At 41.6% G+C, this 16,563-nt stretch overlaps 1 protein-coding gene across 1 annotated transcript in view; it reads right to left on the bottom strand.

Annotated features, from left to right (window-relative positions):
- Positions 1–16,314, bottom strand: part of LOC142583242 (uncharacterized) — a 51,636-nt gene extending 35,322 nt beyond the window's left edge. The window contains exons 1-5 of the mRNA XM_075693635.1: positions 14,611–16,314; positions 12,333–12,416; positions 7,871–8,056; positions 5,596–5,739; positions 3,337–3,448 (exon numbers count right to left, since the gene is read on the bottom strand). Coding sequence (XP_075549750.1) covers positions 3,337–3,448; positions 5,596–5,739; positions 7,871–8,056; positions 12,333–12,416; positions 14,611–15,814 — 1,730 coding nt within the window. The 5' untranslated portion in view covers positions 15,815–16,314. The remainder of the gene's footprint in view (positions 1–3,336; positions 3,449–5,595; positions 5,740–7,870; positions 8,057–12,332; positions 12,417–14,610) is intronic.
- Positions 16,315–16,563: the final 249 nt, after the last annotated feature.

Genomic DNA, 16,563 nt, shown 5'->3' with positions numbered 1-16,563 from the left:
TCAGCCAGATGCTAGCTGAGCCAGGTGGTGTGCTGGGCTGCCCCGCTTATTTTTCCCCCTTCTTTCTATCTATCACTATTCCCGCGTACTTGCTCAACTGCTCACTGCCTGTTTGTTGTGGCCTGACGCGGCAGCTAGGAGTTGGTCTTTTTTTTTTTTTCCCTCTCGTTAAGGACGTTGTCAGTGATGTATAAATGTGGCCACTGTGCATTAATCGTGACCTTAGCCAGGATGATTGGCCCTTTTGAGCAGGCACAATCAGCCCACATGCTGCACCCAAAGAAGCCAGCATGCGAGCCCACAGCATTTCAGAGAGATTGCAGCTTGATAAGGACGCTTGCTTTATGCTTGCACGATGGTCAGGCACAAAGGCCACATCACTCATGGGCATCTGTTAAAGGCATGACAACTGTACTCTTCCGTAGTTTTGGTTTTTGAAGTTAAACTGTCCAAAATTCATTGCGATGCTAGCAGCGTCACCTTTTTGTGTCTTAAAATGGTTATGCTCGGATGAGCGACTTAAAAAATTGCATTAGGATCAATCGTCCTGACGCTCTGCCAAGCATGCTGTCTTGGCACAGCACCAGTAATGCCGTTGACAGATGCTGACATCTCTGGTGCCAATGCACACGAAAGTGACCGAATTTATTCCTAGTGGTATTTTGGAAAGGCTCCATATGGTGTATGCGTGGCCTATGAAATTCTACTTTCATGATATCGCTTATTTCAAAACTACTTATGCTGAAATGTTTTCCAGTTCTTACAGCTTCCAGTTAAAGGGACACTGAAGGCAAATAATAAGTTGACATGAACTGTTTAAATCCCATTCCAGAAACCTCGCAACACTTGTTTCATGCCAAGAAAGGACTTAGTTTACGAGAAAATTGCATCTGGAGGGTCCGAATACCTTTTTGAAATTCAAATTTCCCGCCACCCAACCGGGGGAATGGTGACGTTGCATATGCCATCCCTGCCCTTCGCTGCCATTGGTGAGTAAAACGGTGCCCAACGAACGGCGGCACTGAGCCAAGAGTGCCAGGACAGAGCGGTTGATTCGCCGCTGCAGCTGCTTTTCGGTCAAATGGCGTAGACAGTTCAAACATCCCGCGGCATAACATGGAAGTTCAATGCTCTGCTACTTGCAGTTTGTGCGCATTCCGTGAGCCAGCAAAACCAGCACAGCACTATGCGATTATGAAACTGCTGAAACGCGAAAGCGTGGGCGGTGCAGAGTTGAGGGAAAACGAAACCTTTCGACCGCCCACATCGTTGTCAAGGGTAATTTCAATTAGTTTTTTCTAAACATGAAATAGGACTGGATAAGTAGCATTATATTTCGTCTTCTAATACAATACAATGATGTTTTTTGCAAAGAGTGGTTGAGTACTGGTGACAGAATTTAACTGAGGAGTGCTTTCGTCATCAGGCAAGTACTTGAATGTCCCGAGGGAGTCTCTAATCATGTCCTGCATTTACCTCTGTTTCTCAATTATTAAGGCCCTGTTCGCAATAATATTGACACCTTAGAGATTCTCAAGCACTGATATATCACTTTAGCTTCACTTAATATTTGCCTTTAGTGTCCCTTTAACGGGGATTTACTGTATCTATAATATTTATAGAGAGAGAGATTAAAAAAAGGTGGGGGGGGGGGGGAGGTCTTGCGAGCAAAGTTCCCGCCAGCTGAGTAACCACTTTGGCCTCCTATTTGGCTCAACAACTGGCCCGGAAGGGCTCGCGCAGCGGCACCAGCTGGTCTGTTGCTGAATGAGCGTTCGGGACAGCTTATGCACTGTTACCCCGCCAGCTGCTGTATGTGAGACAGTGGACTGCCGAGTATTCACGAGCACAGCTGAACGTCTAAAAGCCAAGCACGCAGAGGTAGCAGTTCGTTAACTGTACCGCAAAGCCACTGAGACCGAAGCTCTACCTGGCCAGGCAACCCCTGCTGTCCGACACAATCGTTCCACGACGTTCCAAACATGCCGGCAGCTGCTACCTAATGAACTGTAGGCCGCATGCTACCCTTTGTTACTTCTCGCCTTTCTGCCGCGTACTGTGAAGAATTGCCACGTGTGTGTTTTGTTATGTCCATGTATGTTCAGTGTGCCTTAAAGGAAGAGTCTATCATGTGTGCGTACTTCAGCGTGCTGCCTCTAGTTTCTTCCTGTAGTGGTCCTGAACCCATTCATCACACAAGTGTAACTTATCACCTTTGTCTTTTCGGCGGCGCGCTGCAACTGTTAAGTTCTTTCACTCTCCACTAAACTGTGCACCCTACATTATCCCTGCAGCTCACATATCTCATCACACTGGCTATGCACTACACGTTACTCATGCACATGGCCTCACTAAAACTTTTTCTGCTTCATTTTTTTTCACAGAGCAGCCAAAGACTAGATTGGCCTTTCACATAATGTTGCTACTACATCACCTGCCAATCAAGCTTCAAGCAAAGCATGTCAAGTGCGCACTTACACTGAATCATTGTGACAATCAGACCTTCTGTATAAACCCACCCCTTATTTAATACCACCACGAAGGTTTTTAATGAAATAAAAATGAATCAATGAATAGCGTTGCTTGTTCTTGCCTCCGAACATGCACAAATGCCACCTTTCTCAGTCTGTGTAGAGCACAAGACCTTGCAATAATTGCCCAGCACTTTTGCGCAACAGCACAGTGCTTTCTCATGTAACTCGTAAATGCAAATTGCTTCAGTGATATGAGTTAGAATTGCAATGATAAGAGTTGTGGAAAAAGTTTCCTTTTTCTTCCTCCTATGGAGATGGTGGTAGGACAGCCTTATGATGGCAGAAACCATGTCACCGATGACAATGGTAGCCGTCAGTGTAGTGGAAAAGATGGACAGGCAAGACAAAGTTTTGAGCACTTAATTGCTGTCACAGTAAAATTCATCGAAATGGCTGAGGACCCCATCAAATAAGAGATACAGGTAATTACTAATAAGCTTATCTTTCCCAGTTGTCTACAAAGCAAACCAGCCAGAATCGTAGTCTGATTTGCCTCACAGCACAATTCAGATCAGTGTAATGTGCATTGGTGAAGCTAAGGGCAACAGATAATAAACACATATTTTTTAATAATTCATTTTCAATGAAATATTTTTAAATAGTAGCTCCATTTGAAAGCACTTGGAAGCGCTGCCTGGAGGTTAGGCCCCCAATAATGTTGTTTATGAACATACTTGCAATCAGGATATTTACTGGTCAGCACTCAAAAGAAAAGAAGCTAGAGTAAGGAAACACGTCAGATAGTTGCCCTCAAAACTGTACTTGTTGACTTCGCTTACTAAAACATACATAAAGCACAAACCTGTATCTGTTATAGGCAGGACCAAGCAATGTGCGTAGACAATATTCAACTTCTTGGTAGAGCTGGCAGGTTGGTGATGAACTTTGATGAATCTTGCTGAGGAGCATAATATCTAAAATAAACAAAATAGTAGAGTTTTTCTGACATCACATCAAGGTTAATGACCCAGCAGTCCAACTGCAATTACCTGAAGCAGAAGAAGAATGGTGTCCAATACCACTCCACATCACAATCAACGTACAGGATTTACAATTATATAAATCTTAGAACAAGTTATATCTCAGCTGAAAGGGCATTTAAAATGCCGATAAACTACCACTTCAAAGGTTAGTTGCAAAGGGTGCTTGGCAAGTCCTACAAATGGATTTCTTTTTAATGCAAAACTACAAGTAGCATTTTTTAAAAGCTATGGTGGCATTAAAGAGACACTAAAGGTAAAAACTGATAGCTTGAGCCAAATTGATAGATTATTGTTCTGAATAACAAATACAGTATTAGTTACTGAAACCACATTTATAAATATAGCTCAAGATTCTGATAGAGTCACTACCTTGTACATATCATGTAAATAAAATTTTCTTCTCGTTTTTATCATCATGATGCCCACCTTTGTCACTCTCTCTCGATTCCTGCGGTGAAGGCCCACCTTGCCCAGTCGTGATTGTATCAATACGAATTCTTAACGGTGACACCAAATAACAAGATTGCAGTTCCGTATAAAATGCAGCACCTGCCATAACTAAGTAATAAGGAAATGTATATGTTTTGAGAAAAATATTTTACCATATAACATTTTACAGGCTGAATTTGCAGGCATTCATTTTCCACAAAACTTATGGACAGACACAGCACACCTCTGCATCCCAAGAGCAGTAGGCCCCTTCAAATCTACATACTGTATAAACCAGAATAAAAGTCAAGACATTTTCCTAAAACAGCAAGCTACAGTCACCCCTCATCTTATGTAGCAGTCTTCATTACAATGTCAGTCATCATCTGGCAACCTACAGCATGCATGTTGGCTAATGCATAGCCAATGTCGTATCCATATCAAAATGCGATTTCTGGTATTTTATTTTATTTTTTTTTTCTAGTCAATGACTTCTTGCGTGCACTCATCCGATCAAACTTGTGTGCGACATTTTTTTTTTTTTTTTTTGTGAGTCATGAGTGGTGGCACACTACAGATTTCAGCGGCGTTCAAAATAAAAGTTGTGGACTTTGCCAAAGTGAACGGCAAAATGGCCGCTCAGCACCAGTTAGGCGTTTCTGAGTCAAGCGTGCAATATTAGCAGGCAGAAAAAGAAAAACTTTCTGTGTGCAACCCATGTAAGACGTCATTAGCTGTTTTATACAGCAGCCATGTGATTGGACCAAGGACGAAGCACTGTGGGAGGCGGCCAGCAACAAACAGTCATCTTGTGACGACACTTCTGCAAGTTCAGATGAATGAGACAAAAAGGCTGTGTTCGACTAATAGCATACAACTTGTTCCTGCTAAGCCTTAGTCTCTTTTCTTACTGCTTTAATGCTTCCTCTGTTCTTTCCTGCTTCTTCACTTGTTCCAACTCTACAATTTCAAATATCACTTACTTTTCACTCAAACTTGGACACTTCCAACCATTCAGCCTGATCTCAAGGGATTGATACTCTCCCATAATATCATTTATTTATTCAGTCCTGTGTAACTTGGAAGAGTTAGCTAATTTCCTGACTTACATCTGACCCTCTAGACTTCAATTGTGGCCTCCACAATTATACTGGTTAGTTCTCACAGATTTCTTCTATCCTACCTTCGTCCTCCTGTTTTCAAAGCCTCATATTTGTTAGCAAACAGCCTTAATCACTCTCCGTTTCCTCCCTCTACAGATAAAGTCAAACCTTGAACTGTGATTATTGCACTTTACTCAATCTAATGCCTCTACATCTGGCACAATGTGAGGATTGGTACACTGTATAAAGCCTGTTTCATTTCTTGCTCCCCTGTTTGGACTTTTACCATGTTCACATCTGATCATTGCATCAGCATTTTGAAGCTCTCACAGCAGTCAAAGTCCTCAACACAGACAACCTCTCTGCCTCAAATAAATCTTTCAATTTTCAATGCAAGTTTACTAAATCTTTCATTCATGTGGGGAATGTTACTTAAAGACTTACTAAACATGGTTACAATAGTGTCGTATAGGCTTTTTAAATACTCAAACTGCACCTGTACCTAAAGACAAAATAGAAACTACATTTAAAAAATTGAATGCTTACGGTCCGAGTCGGCATAGTCAAGGCAAAGCTCCTCATTGCGGAAGAACATGGACTGCAAGAGGTTCACCAAAATAAGCTTTTCCTCAGTTCTCATATGATAGCTGCTTTGTTGTCGTTGTATAGCCACCAGCTTCCTCAGGCGCCCTTAAAGAACAACAGCAGAAATATCACACAACCAGATCCTTAAAATGTTCGGCAGCCATTCTAAAAAAACCTTCTTCCCAATTTTCTCTGCATCTTGAATACACTTATACTAACCCTGAGGTGTGCTCCTTACTGCAGTGAACTAGTTGCTATATGTTTACGGCTTATCACAAGATTCTTCTATCTGTGTAATCGTTGCTTATGTCCAATGTATATGCCCTGCCATGGCACTGCCTCAGGACTATTATTAAATGTTGTTTACTACTGCAGTAATTTCCATTAAAAAAAATTATGCAGATTCCCCAATATGTGGAATTAATTTTATGGGGAGCACTGCTAATGACTTACAGATGCTTCATATGCTTGAAATTGTCCCCAATTGCATTTATTGTTTTCACTTGGTCTGTCTGTTATCTAACACTGAGGCTTTTGTTTAGAGGGCATTATTGTAGGGAGTGTATTACAGGAAGGTACAAGAGGTGTGCTATCAAACATAAGCATTCAGACTCAAAAGGCTGAAATATCTATTTTTAAGTTGTAACAGCAGATGTTTATACCAAGGCACCTAATTCCTGAAGACAACACAAACCATGACACAACTAAAGTAAATGACAAAATAAGTCAAGGAGGCAACAGCACATGCAAAACTAAGCTGCCAACTACAATTCCGCTCTGAATTCATAAAAGTAAACGAGAAGTATGGCACTAACAGCGAAATGTCATAAACATGTCAAAAGTGGCTAGAATACAATGCAAAAATTACATATTACCGCATAAATAGCGCAACAGTGACTCAAAAAATGCATTTTCACCAACTAAAATGATCACACTACATGGGGGCTGCTCACAGGCTATGAGGATGAGTTCCTCAGCAGATATGATGGGTAGAATGAACGGATGGGCAGCTTAGGAGCACCCATATTACTAGCATACACACCCTGACTTTTCTTTTCCAAGTCCTTGGTTGTGGTTTCTCTTAACAACATTAGTAATGTATTATTTTTAATCACAAGAACTCACAAAGACAGCTCCTGCATAACTTAGTATACCTATATTCATGAATATAGGCTGTGTGATATGAAACATATCTGGTACAGCCGTCTCAAACATGCCATACAGCAGAATAGCCACTAATTCATATATGCAGTACTACACAGTCCACACAAAAAAAAATGGCACTTGTAAAAAAAATGCCCATTACCATATGTAGCAATGTTCTTGTTTATTCATGTGAGTGAGCAAACTTATGAGGGTGTCCAGCAAGAAAATTTGCAAAAGGCAGAAGTGGGAGGATCACAAAATTAAAAAAAACTTACAAAATATAATACACTATGCAGACAATTATGGCAATAGGCCAGCCCGTTAAGGAGAGGAGCTGAATTCACACCTGCTATTAGGTTACTTAATTAGCGGTTTTTGAAATGTTGTCTGCAGGCTGCTAGGGGTCCTTAAAAGAGTTCAGTGGTATTCAAGGACTGCTTTGGAGATTCATCACTGGTCAGCATCATATGCTATAAAAGTGAAAGAGATTGCTGACAAAGCTTCATCAACAATCTATATGTATAAGGCTACATTTTCCCCATTAACCCATATAAAACAAATGTGAAAGAGGGTCCCTGTTGAAATGGAGCGCAACTTGAACTACCATCAACTGAACTCATCCTCAAGCTGTTGTTTCTAGCATGCCACATCACTGCTATAATTGACAGCACACTGTGGGTGACATTTCAAGCACATAATTCATAATTGCGGCAATTATAAATTTAACATGTTTTTGTTTTTATGATAATAGCTTGATGTCTGTTTCTCAGTGTAAGCTTTGCTTAGAATAGAAAATTCAGTATTTCACAGGAATCTTTGGAAGCCCTAGAACAAATCAAGAGGTGAACCATAAGTTTGAGAACCCATGGCTCTTATTTCAAAAATCATTTACGCTAGAATGGTTCATAAGAGCAGATGCTAGCCAGTCGTGATGTTGGACATATTATTAGCAAAGGCAGTCGACTAATGGCAAACAGCACGAGCGAAAACCTAAGTGAATTCATTCAGACCCCTGTTCTTAACCAAACAACATGCTTTCACCACGGCATTCTGCCACCACCTAAAGACTACCAAAACAAGCTTCGCCCACCTAGCACTTTGTCTACACAGCCTGCCTTTGAAACAGCCTGGCGTCCCATCTGCCGGCAGCACAGCCGAGTGAGAAAAGTTGCAGTGGCCATCCTTGTGTCATAGTCTGGGCAGTGGAGAAGGCCTGAGAGAACTTCAATCACCCCATAGTCCTTCATCCTTGTCACCATGGCAACATGGAAGGATGCTTCAAGAGAACATCAGCTTATTATGCTTCAGACAGTAACAATGAGTAACATGCAGAAAAATTACATGTGCACCACAGAATGGTCCTCACACAACACTACTTCTGATCTCATAATTTTTCCAGGATACTGAGCTCAGTCTTAGATACCAAAATAAAAGCTAACATAAGGCATTAAGTGCAGGAGATAGGCCCAGCTTCTGGATGGAATTTTAATTAATAGTCTTGTTTTGTTGCTGCAAGCTGGAATAACTTGCAACAAAGTGCCCTTACAAAGAGCAGTTCAGATATTTTACAGCTTTTTCTGATGCTCTGTCAGTATTGAAAGGGTTAAATGCAGATGAAACCAGTTATTTATACAGGGTGCCCTAGCTAATGTTAGCCAAGTTATTAAAAAATCTAATGTATGGTTATAAGACCCTACAATGTTCAGTCGTCAGTCCTCTTTCACAACCATGATAAATATTGAGCACTAATTACTTGGTTAATTAAAGAAGATTTATTCAGCTTTGTAATTTTTGAATTAAAGGCATGACTTCCAATGAAAAGGCTGTTACTGCATCCTAAAACGTCTCATTCAGTCATTTTCAGTGAGACGCATCCTGTGTAATTATTTTTTTCTGCACTTTACTTGCAGTATGTGAAATATGAAAACTGTCGTGTGATTAAGTGCCTAAACGTGGCAGCACCAGTTCCCCAAAAGCGTTTTCAATTAACTAACTTCACTCACTGCTTGACTTGGCGACTACCCGGCCATTGCGTAGACTAGTACTATCACACCAAACACACAAAGTGAGCAGTCAGTGGAGGCCAAGACCAATATCAACACCTTGCCACATCCAGGTAGTTGGCAAGTCAGGCAATGAGTGGAGTTAGTTCCTTCCAGAATTTCAGAAAAAAAAAAAGTACAGCTTAGACCACTTATAATGTAACTGCTTATAGTGCAGAAGCAGCTATAGCGCGGCTTTTTCTGACTCCCGTTTACCCTCCCACATGACTCCACATAGACACAAACCCCTTATAGTGCAGCCGTGCAATATGAACTACCGGTATAACGAAATAGCGCCATTTCAATTTGTCGGCAAACATCTGGTGGACCTCCTCTCAGTGCCCTTTATTCGTTAGCCATTTAGACATAAATGACTAAATGTAACTGACACCTGCAAATGCTCACGTTCTTTGAAAAGGTGGCTAAATTTGTGTCACTTATTATCAAGCTGAATACAATTCAGCCTTTGAAATGGTATTTGTGCATTACAATCCTAAAAGTAGGTGTATACGAGTATCGTATCGGACAGATAGAAACATATGCATTTAACGGCAAAGAAGTGCTATCGATATCAGAGAATTCATAGTCTGTATTAAGTGAAAAATAATTAAACAACACCTCTTGCTGTCTGTGAAAGCTGCCTATAGCACTTCCAGATCAGACTTTCAAGAGAAGTGTGGGAATCTGCAAGCTTGCCATGTTCGGATGATCAAAGTGTAGCTGCAGGACGCCGTTTGTGGATAGAAGGTGACCCATTTACTTGTTTTTATTCTTTCGAACTCTGTACTTCTCACCAAATTTAAGTACTCACAGCTGCATCACCTGTCAGAACTTGTTTTGCCAAAAATGTAACTGGCTACATGCAATTAATAACCGAAAGAAGTAATTACAGTGAGCATTATCAAGTAAACAAAGTATTCATAAATTACCATATTACCAGAAAATGTAATTGATTCCAAGTAATTAACTACACGTTATTCGTTACATACAAGTCTGGTAACATCAAACTGGTTTTAAGGCCACTGGCAATGCAGCGCAGAGCACATAATCACACGGCCGTTTTCGTATTTTGCGCTGTCCGAGTAAAGCGTGGAAAAAATTCTGAAGGACATGGTGCAGTGAAAAGAACTGAATGAGATGTTTTAGGATGCAATAACAGCTTTCCTTGAAAGTCACGCCGTTAATTCAAAAAATTAGAAAGTGTGTTATTTATTATTCTCTAATTAGCCAGATGGTTTAGCACACAAGAATTATCCTGGTAACAAAAGAAGACTTACGAATTAACCCTGTAGGACTCAACTGTATATTGTACCAGTATTTTTTAACAGCTTGGCTAACGTTAGCTGGGACACACTGCTGACTGGCTGCATGGTGGCCCGCAGTTGAAGCCATTGGTTTATTTTATTCACATAAAATTTTTTTTTGTGCTTGTAGAAAACATAGAACAGCTTTAAGTATTCAAATTTAGAAATAAAGGACACAAAATTTATATCATGCTAATGGCGCTGCATACTACACGCACAGTACAGCCTACAGTGTGTCTTGTGCATGCTAAGGTTCCCTTCACTTACACAAGGTGTCTTGTGTCCCCCCTAATTTTAATACATCCAACTGCTGAATCACACCTCACAGAACACTTGAACTAGATAAGGAATTTACAATACTTTTACTCCTCCTCAGCCTTTCTTTCACTACAAGAACATAGACAGCATGCTAGAATTATGGACACACTGGAATCTGCTAAGTACAGTGGAATCAACAAGCCATCATTATGTGGCCATTACAAATGGAAAATAAACATTTAAATGGACAGTATTGCGGAACATTAATAAATTATATAAAGCAATCGTAGTACTCTGCAAGTCTGCAACAGAATTATCTTACTACACATGACTTCTGCCAGCTGCCGTAATAGCGCAATTAAGAGTATTAACCCTTTAAGTACCAGTAAAAAAAACAATTTTATTTAGAAAATGGCATTTTTCTACTGCCCATCAGGATAGCGAATGCTCTGCAGATTCTAAGTACATGTAACATGTGGGTAGTAAACTCACAAGTGCATGAAAATACCAAAAATACCAAAATAAAATATCAAACAAATACAAAAACTACCATTGTTGTCACCGACGTCAGAGTTGCTCGACTTGTCCACTGCACTGAAAACACTGCCGTCACTGTCAATGCTTTCATGCAGAAGCAAATCATCAGAGCTTGATGATTCAATCAACTGAAATTCACGCTTTTGCAATGAAGAAAGCAACACATGACTGCCTTTTTCTTCATTTTTTGCAAAAAGAAATGAAGAGAATAGTGAGAGCTGGGGGCAGAGGTCCCTCGAGAACCCTCGAGACTGGTCCCTCGAGATTGGTGGCTCTGCCATACGTGAACAAGTTGGCCCACAATTTGAAGAAGGCTGCGAGCAGGCATGGTGTTCCGCTCGTCTTTTCAACCCCTAAGAAGCTGGGAGGCCTTTGCTCTTGGATAGGAAGTGGAAAGGAAAAAGAAAAAGAGGCTGAAGAACTAAACATGCGCGACCATTCATGAGATGTGCAGAAGGGGTTGTTTATGAAATGCCCCTCTCCTGCAGTCGTTCCTATATAGGACAAACCAACGCTGTGTAAATGAGCAGATCAGGGAACACGAACGAAACGTTGAGTAAATAAAGAGGGCCCAAATTTACTTAAGCATATTAGAAACTGCCCCTATCGATCTTGTTGGCCTTGCTTTTCTGACACGCGGATTCCTGCCAGAAATAAAGATACGAAAGCCAGGGAAATTATGGAAGCATTCTACATCAGCAAGAAACGCAGCTTGTGCGTTAGTGGAACTTCCATATCATTGTACAAGGCCGAGAAGAAGATTTTTAAGCTATCCTTATCATACTGCACTTGATGCTTGAATGTGTTTGTTGCACAAGCACTGACTGAGGGTATATATGTACATGTTTTCTGTAAAATAAAGCAGTTGTGAGTAGCCCTCTGTCCCATTGTCCTCTCTTGTGGCCTGTATGGTTGTTGGCACTTTAAAATAGTTATTATGACTTGTCACCAGCACTTAAAAGAGCACCCAAACAAATGGACGAGCCAGACTCGTACTTGGCACCTTTTGCGAAAAAACATTGTAATGGAGTAAGATTAGTGTACAGCACGGAAAGGGTTAAGACAACAGTTATAAATATACGATTGGCCACACACTTCAATACATCTTCCAAATTATTTGTATTAATAAATTAAAAGAAAATGTCAATCTTCTACTCTTTCTTTTTCTTGAAAATGAACAATCAGTGCTCACAGTATCATTTTACTGTGAATGTGTTAAAACAGATGCACACAAATGAATAATTTCATAATACAAAGCTACCTAAATAATAGCACAACAATGCCACTTTGACCCCCCCCCCCCCTAAAAAAAAGCAATGTCATCCTGTGTAGGATGAATGATGCAGGATGCATCATTTAAAGGCTGATTACAGACACATGAAAGTACCTCTGTGCAGCAGCTCCGACTCACCTTCCTGGCCACTGTGGTCTGTCACAGTCTGAAAAGTCCTCACACATTCTCTCAAAAGTTTCAGGGATGGTACTGCATGCACACCTGCAAAGGCAGTAATGTGGGTTGAACACAGGATTACAAAAACTCCACTCCTATCTCAAGATAGAAATGGAGCCAAAAGTAATGCCACAATTTCATAAAGGAGCAACCGCAAGAACACGGCTTGATTGAATGCGCTAAATCTTGCTAAGATGTAGATGTTTTTTTATTTTTTTTCAAATAATTGATGCTGTAGTTAGGCATCCTCAATACTCGCATAGAGCCAAAGCATTCACAGGAAATGCAGTCTTATCCCATGTTTATAAGTTGGTGCATTGCAACTAATCTGGTAACACGACCGTACACAATAAAGCCATGTTAGAATACCACCTACAGTTGCAATTTCCGCTGCGACTAGTTACCTACCTAACAAACAGATTTTCAGGGGCATAATCCCTTCAGACACCAATGAACTTTGTTCGGCAAAAATTTATTTTTACAATTCTTGCATCTTTCATGTGCTCTTATTTACATATTTTTCTTCTTAATGCGTCTTCAATTACTATTACATGACTTTACTGTGTTTAACTATACTTTCAGTTATTTTTCATAATGTGCAGTAGGATATAATGTTCCTATATATGTGCATTTTATGTGCGCATACATATTTGCATTTTACACCATTTTTTCATTGCTCCCTGTCGCCAATGGTTGTGCTCTAGGAAATCAGGGAACATCAAGCTACTCAGCCGTTTTCTTGGTTTTCTTGTATAGTGTATACACATTACACAGAAAACGTGATATACTGTGTCTTCAAAATCACATAAAGCGTATAGTATCGCAACTGATTAAGCTTCAGTGAGTTTTGTCAAGGTGACAGAATGTGGATTCCATGCAAGAACTCTCTCTTGTAATAGCAGATATGAGAATATTTAACCATTTCATGTCTGGCATATTTGTAAAGCACCTATCCTGCCATTTGAAAAATATTTCTGATTTAGAACATTACAAAAAATTATGAAAGAAGTGAACCCGCTACATGACAACATACTGACACCAGCACACCTCATAATAAGCTCACCAGGCCTCAAGCCCTCACGTTCAGAATGCTTCAAACCAACACGTACCCCACATAGGGCAGACTACATCACTGCATGCCTGACCTATACGCAACATCATATTGCGAAAATTGCCATAGCACACTAGACGTATATCACTTGCTCTGGCCGTGTGGTCGGACCCACGCAAACAAGAATCAAGACTCCGCCAGGCTACAAGAAGCATTATGCAGCACAGACCTGGCGAAGCAGCTCTGGGCCGTCCAGCGAGCCCACAATGCAGCCAGGAAGTTACAACTCCCGGTCCCAACGTGGGAGTAGCCCGCTCTATGGGGCCTTGCGCCCCGTAGCTCACAGGACCTTTCAGTAAAGTTATTCCATCCATCCATCCAAGAGCAAACATCCAGCAGTCTACCTTGCAACTCATTTTACTAAAACACATTACACATAGGTTAGTAAAACATTTTCTCGGATGAGTTGGTTCATAATGAAGAAGGATAAAAGAACAGTCCAATGCACATATTTCTGTGTACCCGTCACGTTCACTTTTATTATAGATTACTGTTTTATAATTTACCCATATTTTCTGCACCGGTCCAATCACAAGTGTTTCAAGATGTATGCAACGTATGTGAAATATTTTCCTTAGTGCTTTTGCTTTCAATGCCCTATCTTAACATGCACAATTGTGCACACAATGCGAGAGTGGTAACCTATAGCCTAGCTAGATGTAACGTTTGCCTTTGGTACACCATTTACAGTGGAAAATTACAGCACATTGGTGCTTCCCTGAAACCTAAAAAAGGTTGCATGTGTACAAAATTTACAAGCACACAAATATTCTTTATGTTTGATATAAGCAAAACAAAGCGATAATTGCAAGAACCATCAATAATGACAGCAACAATACCAAACAACATCCAAGAACACATGGTTGAATCTTAGCTGGTGCAGGCCAGTGTGCAGAATTCATCTGGGGCACGACGAATGTGATTTTACGAAGTCCAATGCACATATTTCTGATCAAGTGACAGTAAGCAGAAACCAGCTTACCATTTGTTTGATCATTGTAAATGCCACTTGCTGTTCACAAGCTAAGGTCATTCAAGTTTAAGGCATCTGACTTTGTATCTATGCTCTCAGGCTGCAAGAAATCAAATGCATCAAAAAACATACATACACGAAAAATTTTTACTTACCTGGGAGGACACCTAGGCCAACTGCTGGTGGCAAGCATCTGAATGACGGCAACACATCAATCAGGCTGCTCCAACGAAGCTTGCAAAAATGACCTTCATCCATGGACCATACCACAGCCATGTCTTCAGTCACTTCGACAACAAGCATTCTCAGCAAACGATCACTGGATGCAAACAGGCCGACAATGTCCCCAACGTTTGGAGGATCTTCTCGAGGTGTGCTAGTCAAGTCTTGGTGAAACTCGGCCAGCAACAAGTTCAAGGTGTCTACACTTGCTTTGCCATTGGCACTACGGTAGACTATTAAACGCCGAGCATCTACACACCGAATCACATCTAAAGTCTTAAGGTCGGACACAGGGAATGGATTCACCTTACGCACAGCTTTGGGTTGGCCTATGAGCATACCTTGTGGTGGTTCCTGGTAACAGTCCTTGTCCCACATGCAAGAGCTACCACCAGGTATACGGGCACTTTGGAAACTGATAGCGTAAGTAAGTGGTCTAATACCCTTCACTGCCTTGCCAAGGATACACTTCCACAGCTCCTCACTCTGCTCATCTTCCAATATGCTTACTGTACCCGCAAGCTTACGGTATGACTGCGTTTCATAGAAGTTTGTCATTTTTCTGTCAGTGACGGTGCAGATACTCGGTGGCCCAGGCGATTCGAGTTTACAGAGTTTCACCAAAAGTTTCATGAACTTGCCATTGTTCAGAGCTACACGACGACCTTGTGGATCCTTCCTGACCGCCTCCCGGATTCGGGCAAGAGTTCTTTGGGCTGACAGGCAAACAGTGCATATGTACACACCGGCTGTGCACTCGCGTTCTAAATGCAGTGTCGTGAAGTACTGGACAAACCGATTAGTCATATCGGCGACTGTTTCAAACTTCTGACGGGGCTGCTGCTGCTGCAAGAGGCTTTTCTTTTCGGCTTCGCGCGCTGTTTGGAGATCGCCAAGATCGTCAATAGAATGCGATGTTCGGCGACAATGCGCATTTGGTTCCAAGATCGGCTCTTTCGCGAACGACACATGCCTGCCATTACAGCTGCCAGACGACTGCTGCCAAGTTTCAGGCCAGCACTTATCCGATTCTTGGACGGATGAAGTTTCCGAGTTATATCTGGAGTTCGCATGCACAGGTGCACTCTGCATGCAACAGGTGTCCGAGTGTGAACGTGGGGCTCTAAGGCCCTCCATGAAAAACACTAAGTGAAACTAATAAACCGAGCGTGTGCGCAACTAGCAGTGTCACGCAAAATGCTATAGTACTCCCGGTCCCAGCCTCAAAACAAGTTGCTTTTCAGCACGGAAACATGCGAAACTGCAGTAACCAATCGCACAAAGGGGCGCAGAAAAACAATGCTGACAATTAAAGCCCCAGTTCCAAAAGTTCTACCAAAGTAATATCACTAAAATTTCACGAATATCACGAATAAACTCACGTCGGGTGAAAATTAGTTACTCAGTGTGTGCCTCTGCCGCTCTCTCTGTTAGCACATTGCCCGTCATGCAAGCGTGCCAGCGCACCCGGCGTACAGTGGATGTACCCGGCGCGGTAGCGCTACAGCATGGCCACAGAACACGGCATGGCTTCGAGAATACCTGCCGCTACAGCCGCACCGATCCCGCTGATGCGCGCTTTGTCTCTGGTGTCTTTGATTATGTTCCCGCCGCTCCAGCCTCCAGCCTTCCAATCACCTGACCTGCCCAACCTGCCTGCTGCATGTGGACAAAAAAGAAAGCGAAAGCAGGCGAAAGTATCTGTAACTTGTTAGATTAAAAATAATCAAATATGCATTTCGCTTTTAAAAATCAACCTTAAAAAATAAGAATGTTCATCAATTTTGAAACTTTTGAAAGCACCCTGAAATGCACCCGAGGAGGTCAATATGCTTTTCACGTCGGCGCGCAGCCGCCCGCCCGCCGCGCTCGCTCACTGTGTTTTC

Source organism: Dermacentor variabilis, chromosome 1 (assembly GCF_050947875.1).
Source record: "Dermacentor variabilis isolate Ectoservices chromosome 1, ASM5094787v1, whole genome shotgun sequence".
Lineage (NCBI taxonomy): Eukaryota > Metazoa > Arthropoda > Arachnida > Ixodida > Ixodidae > Dermacentor > Dermacentor variabilis.
This window is presented reverse-complemented; position numbering and strand designations above follow the sequence as displayed.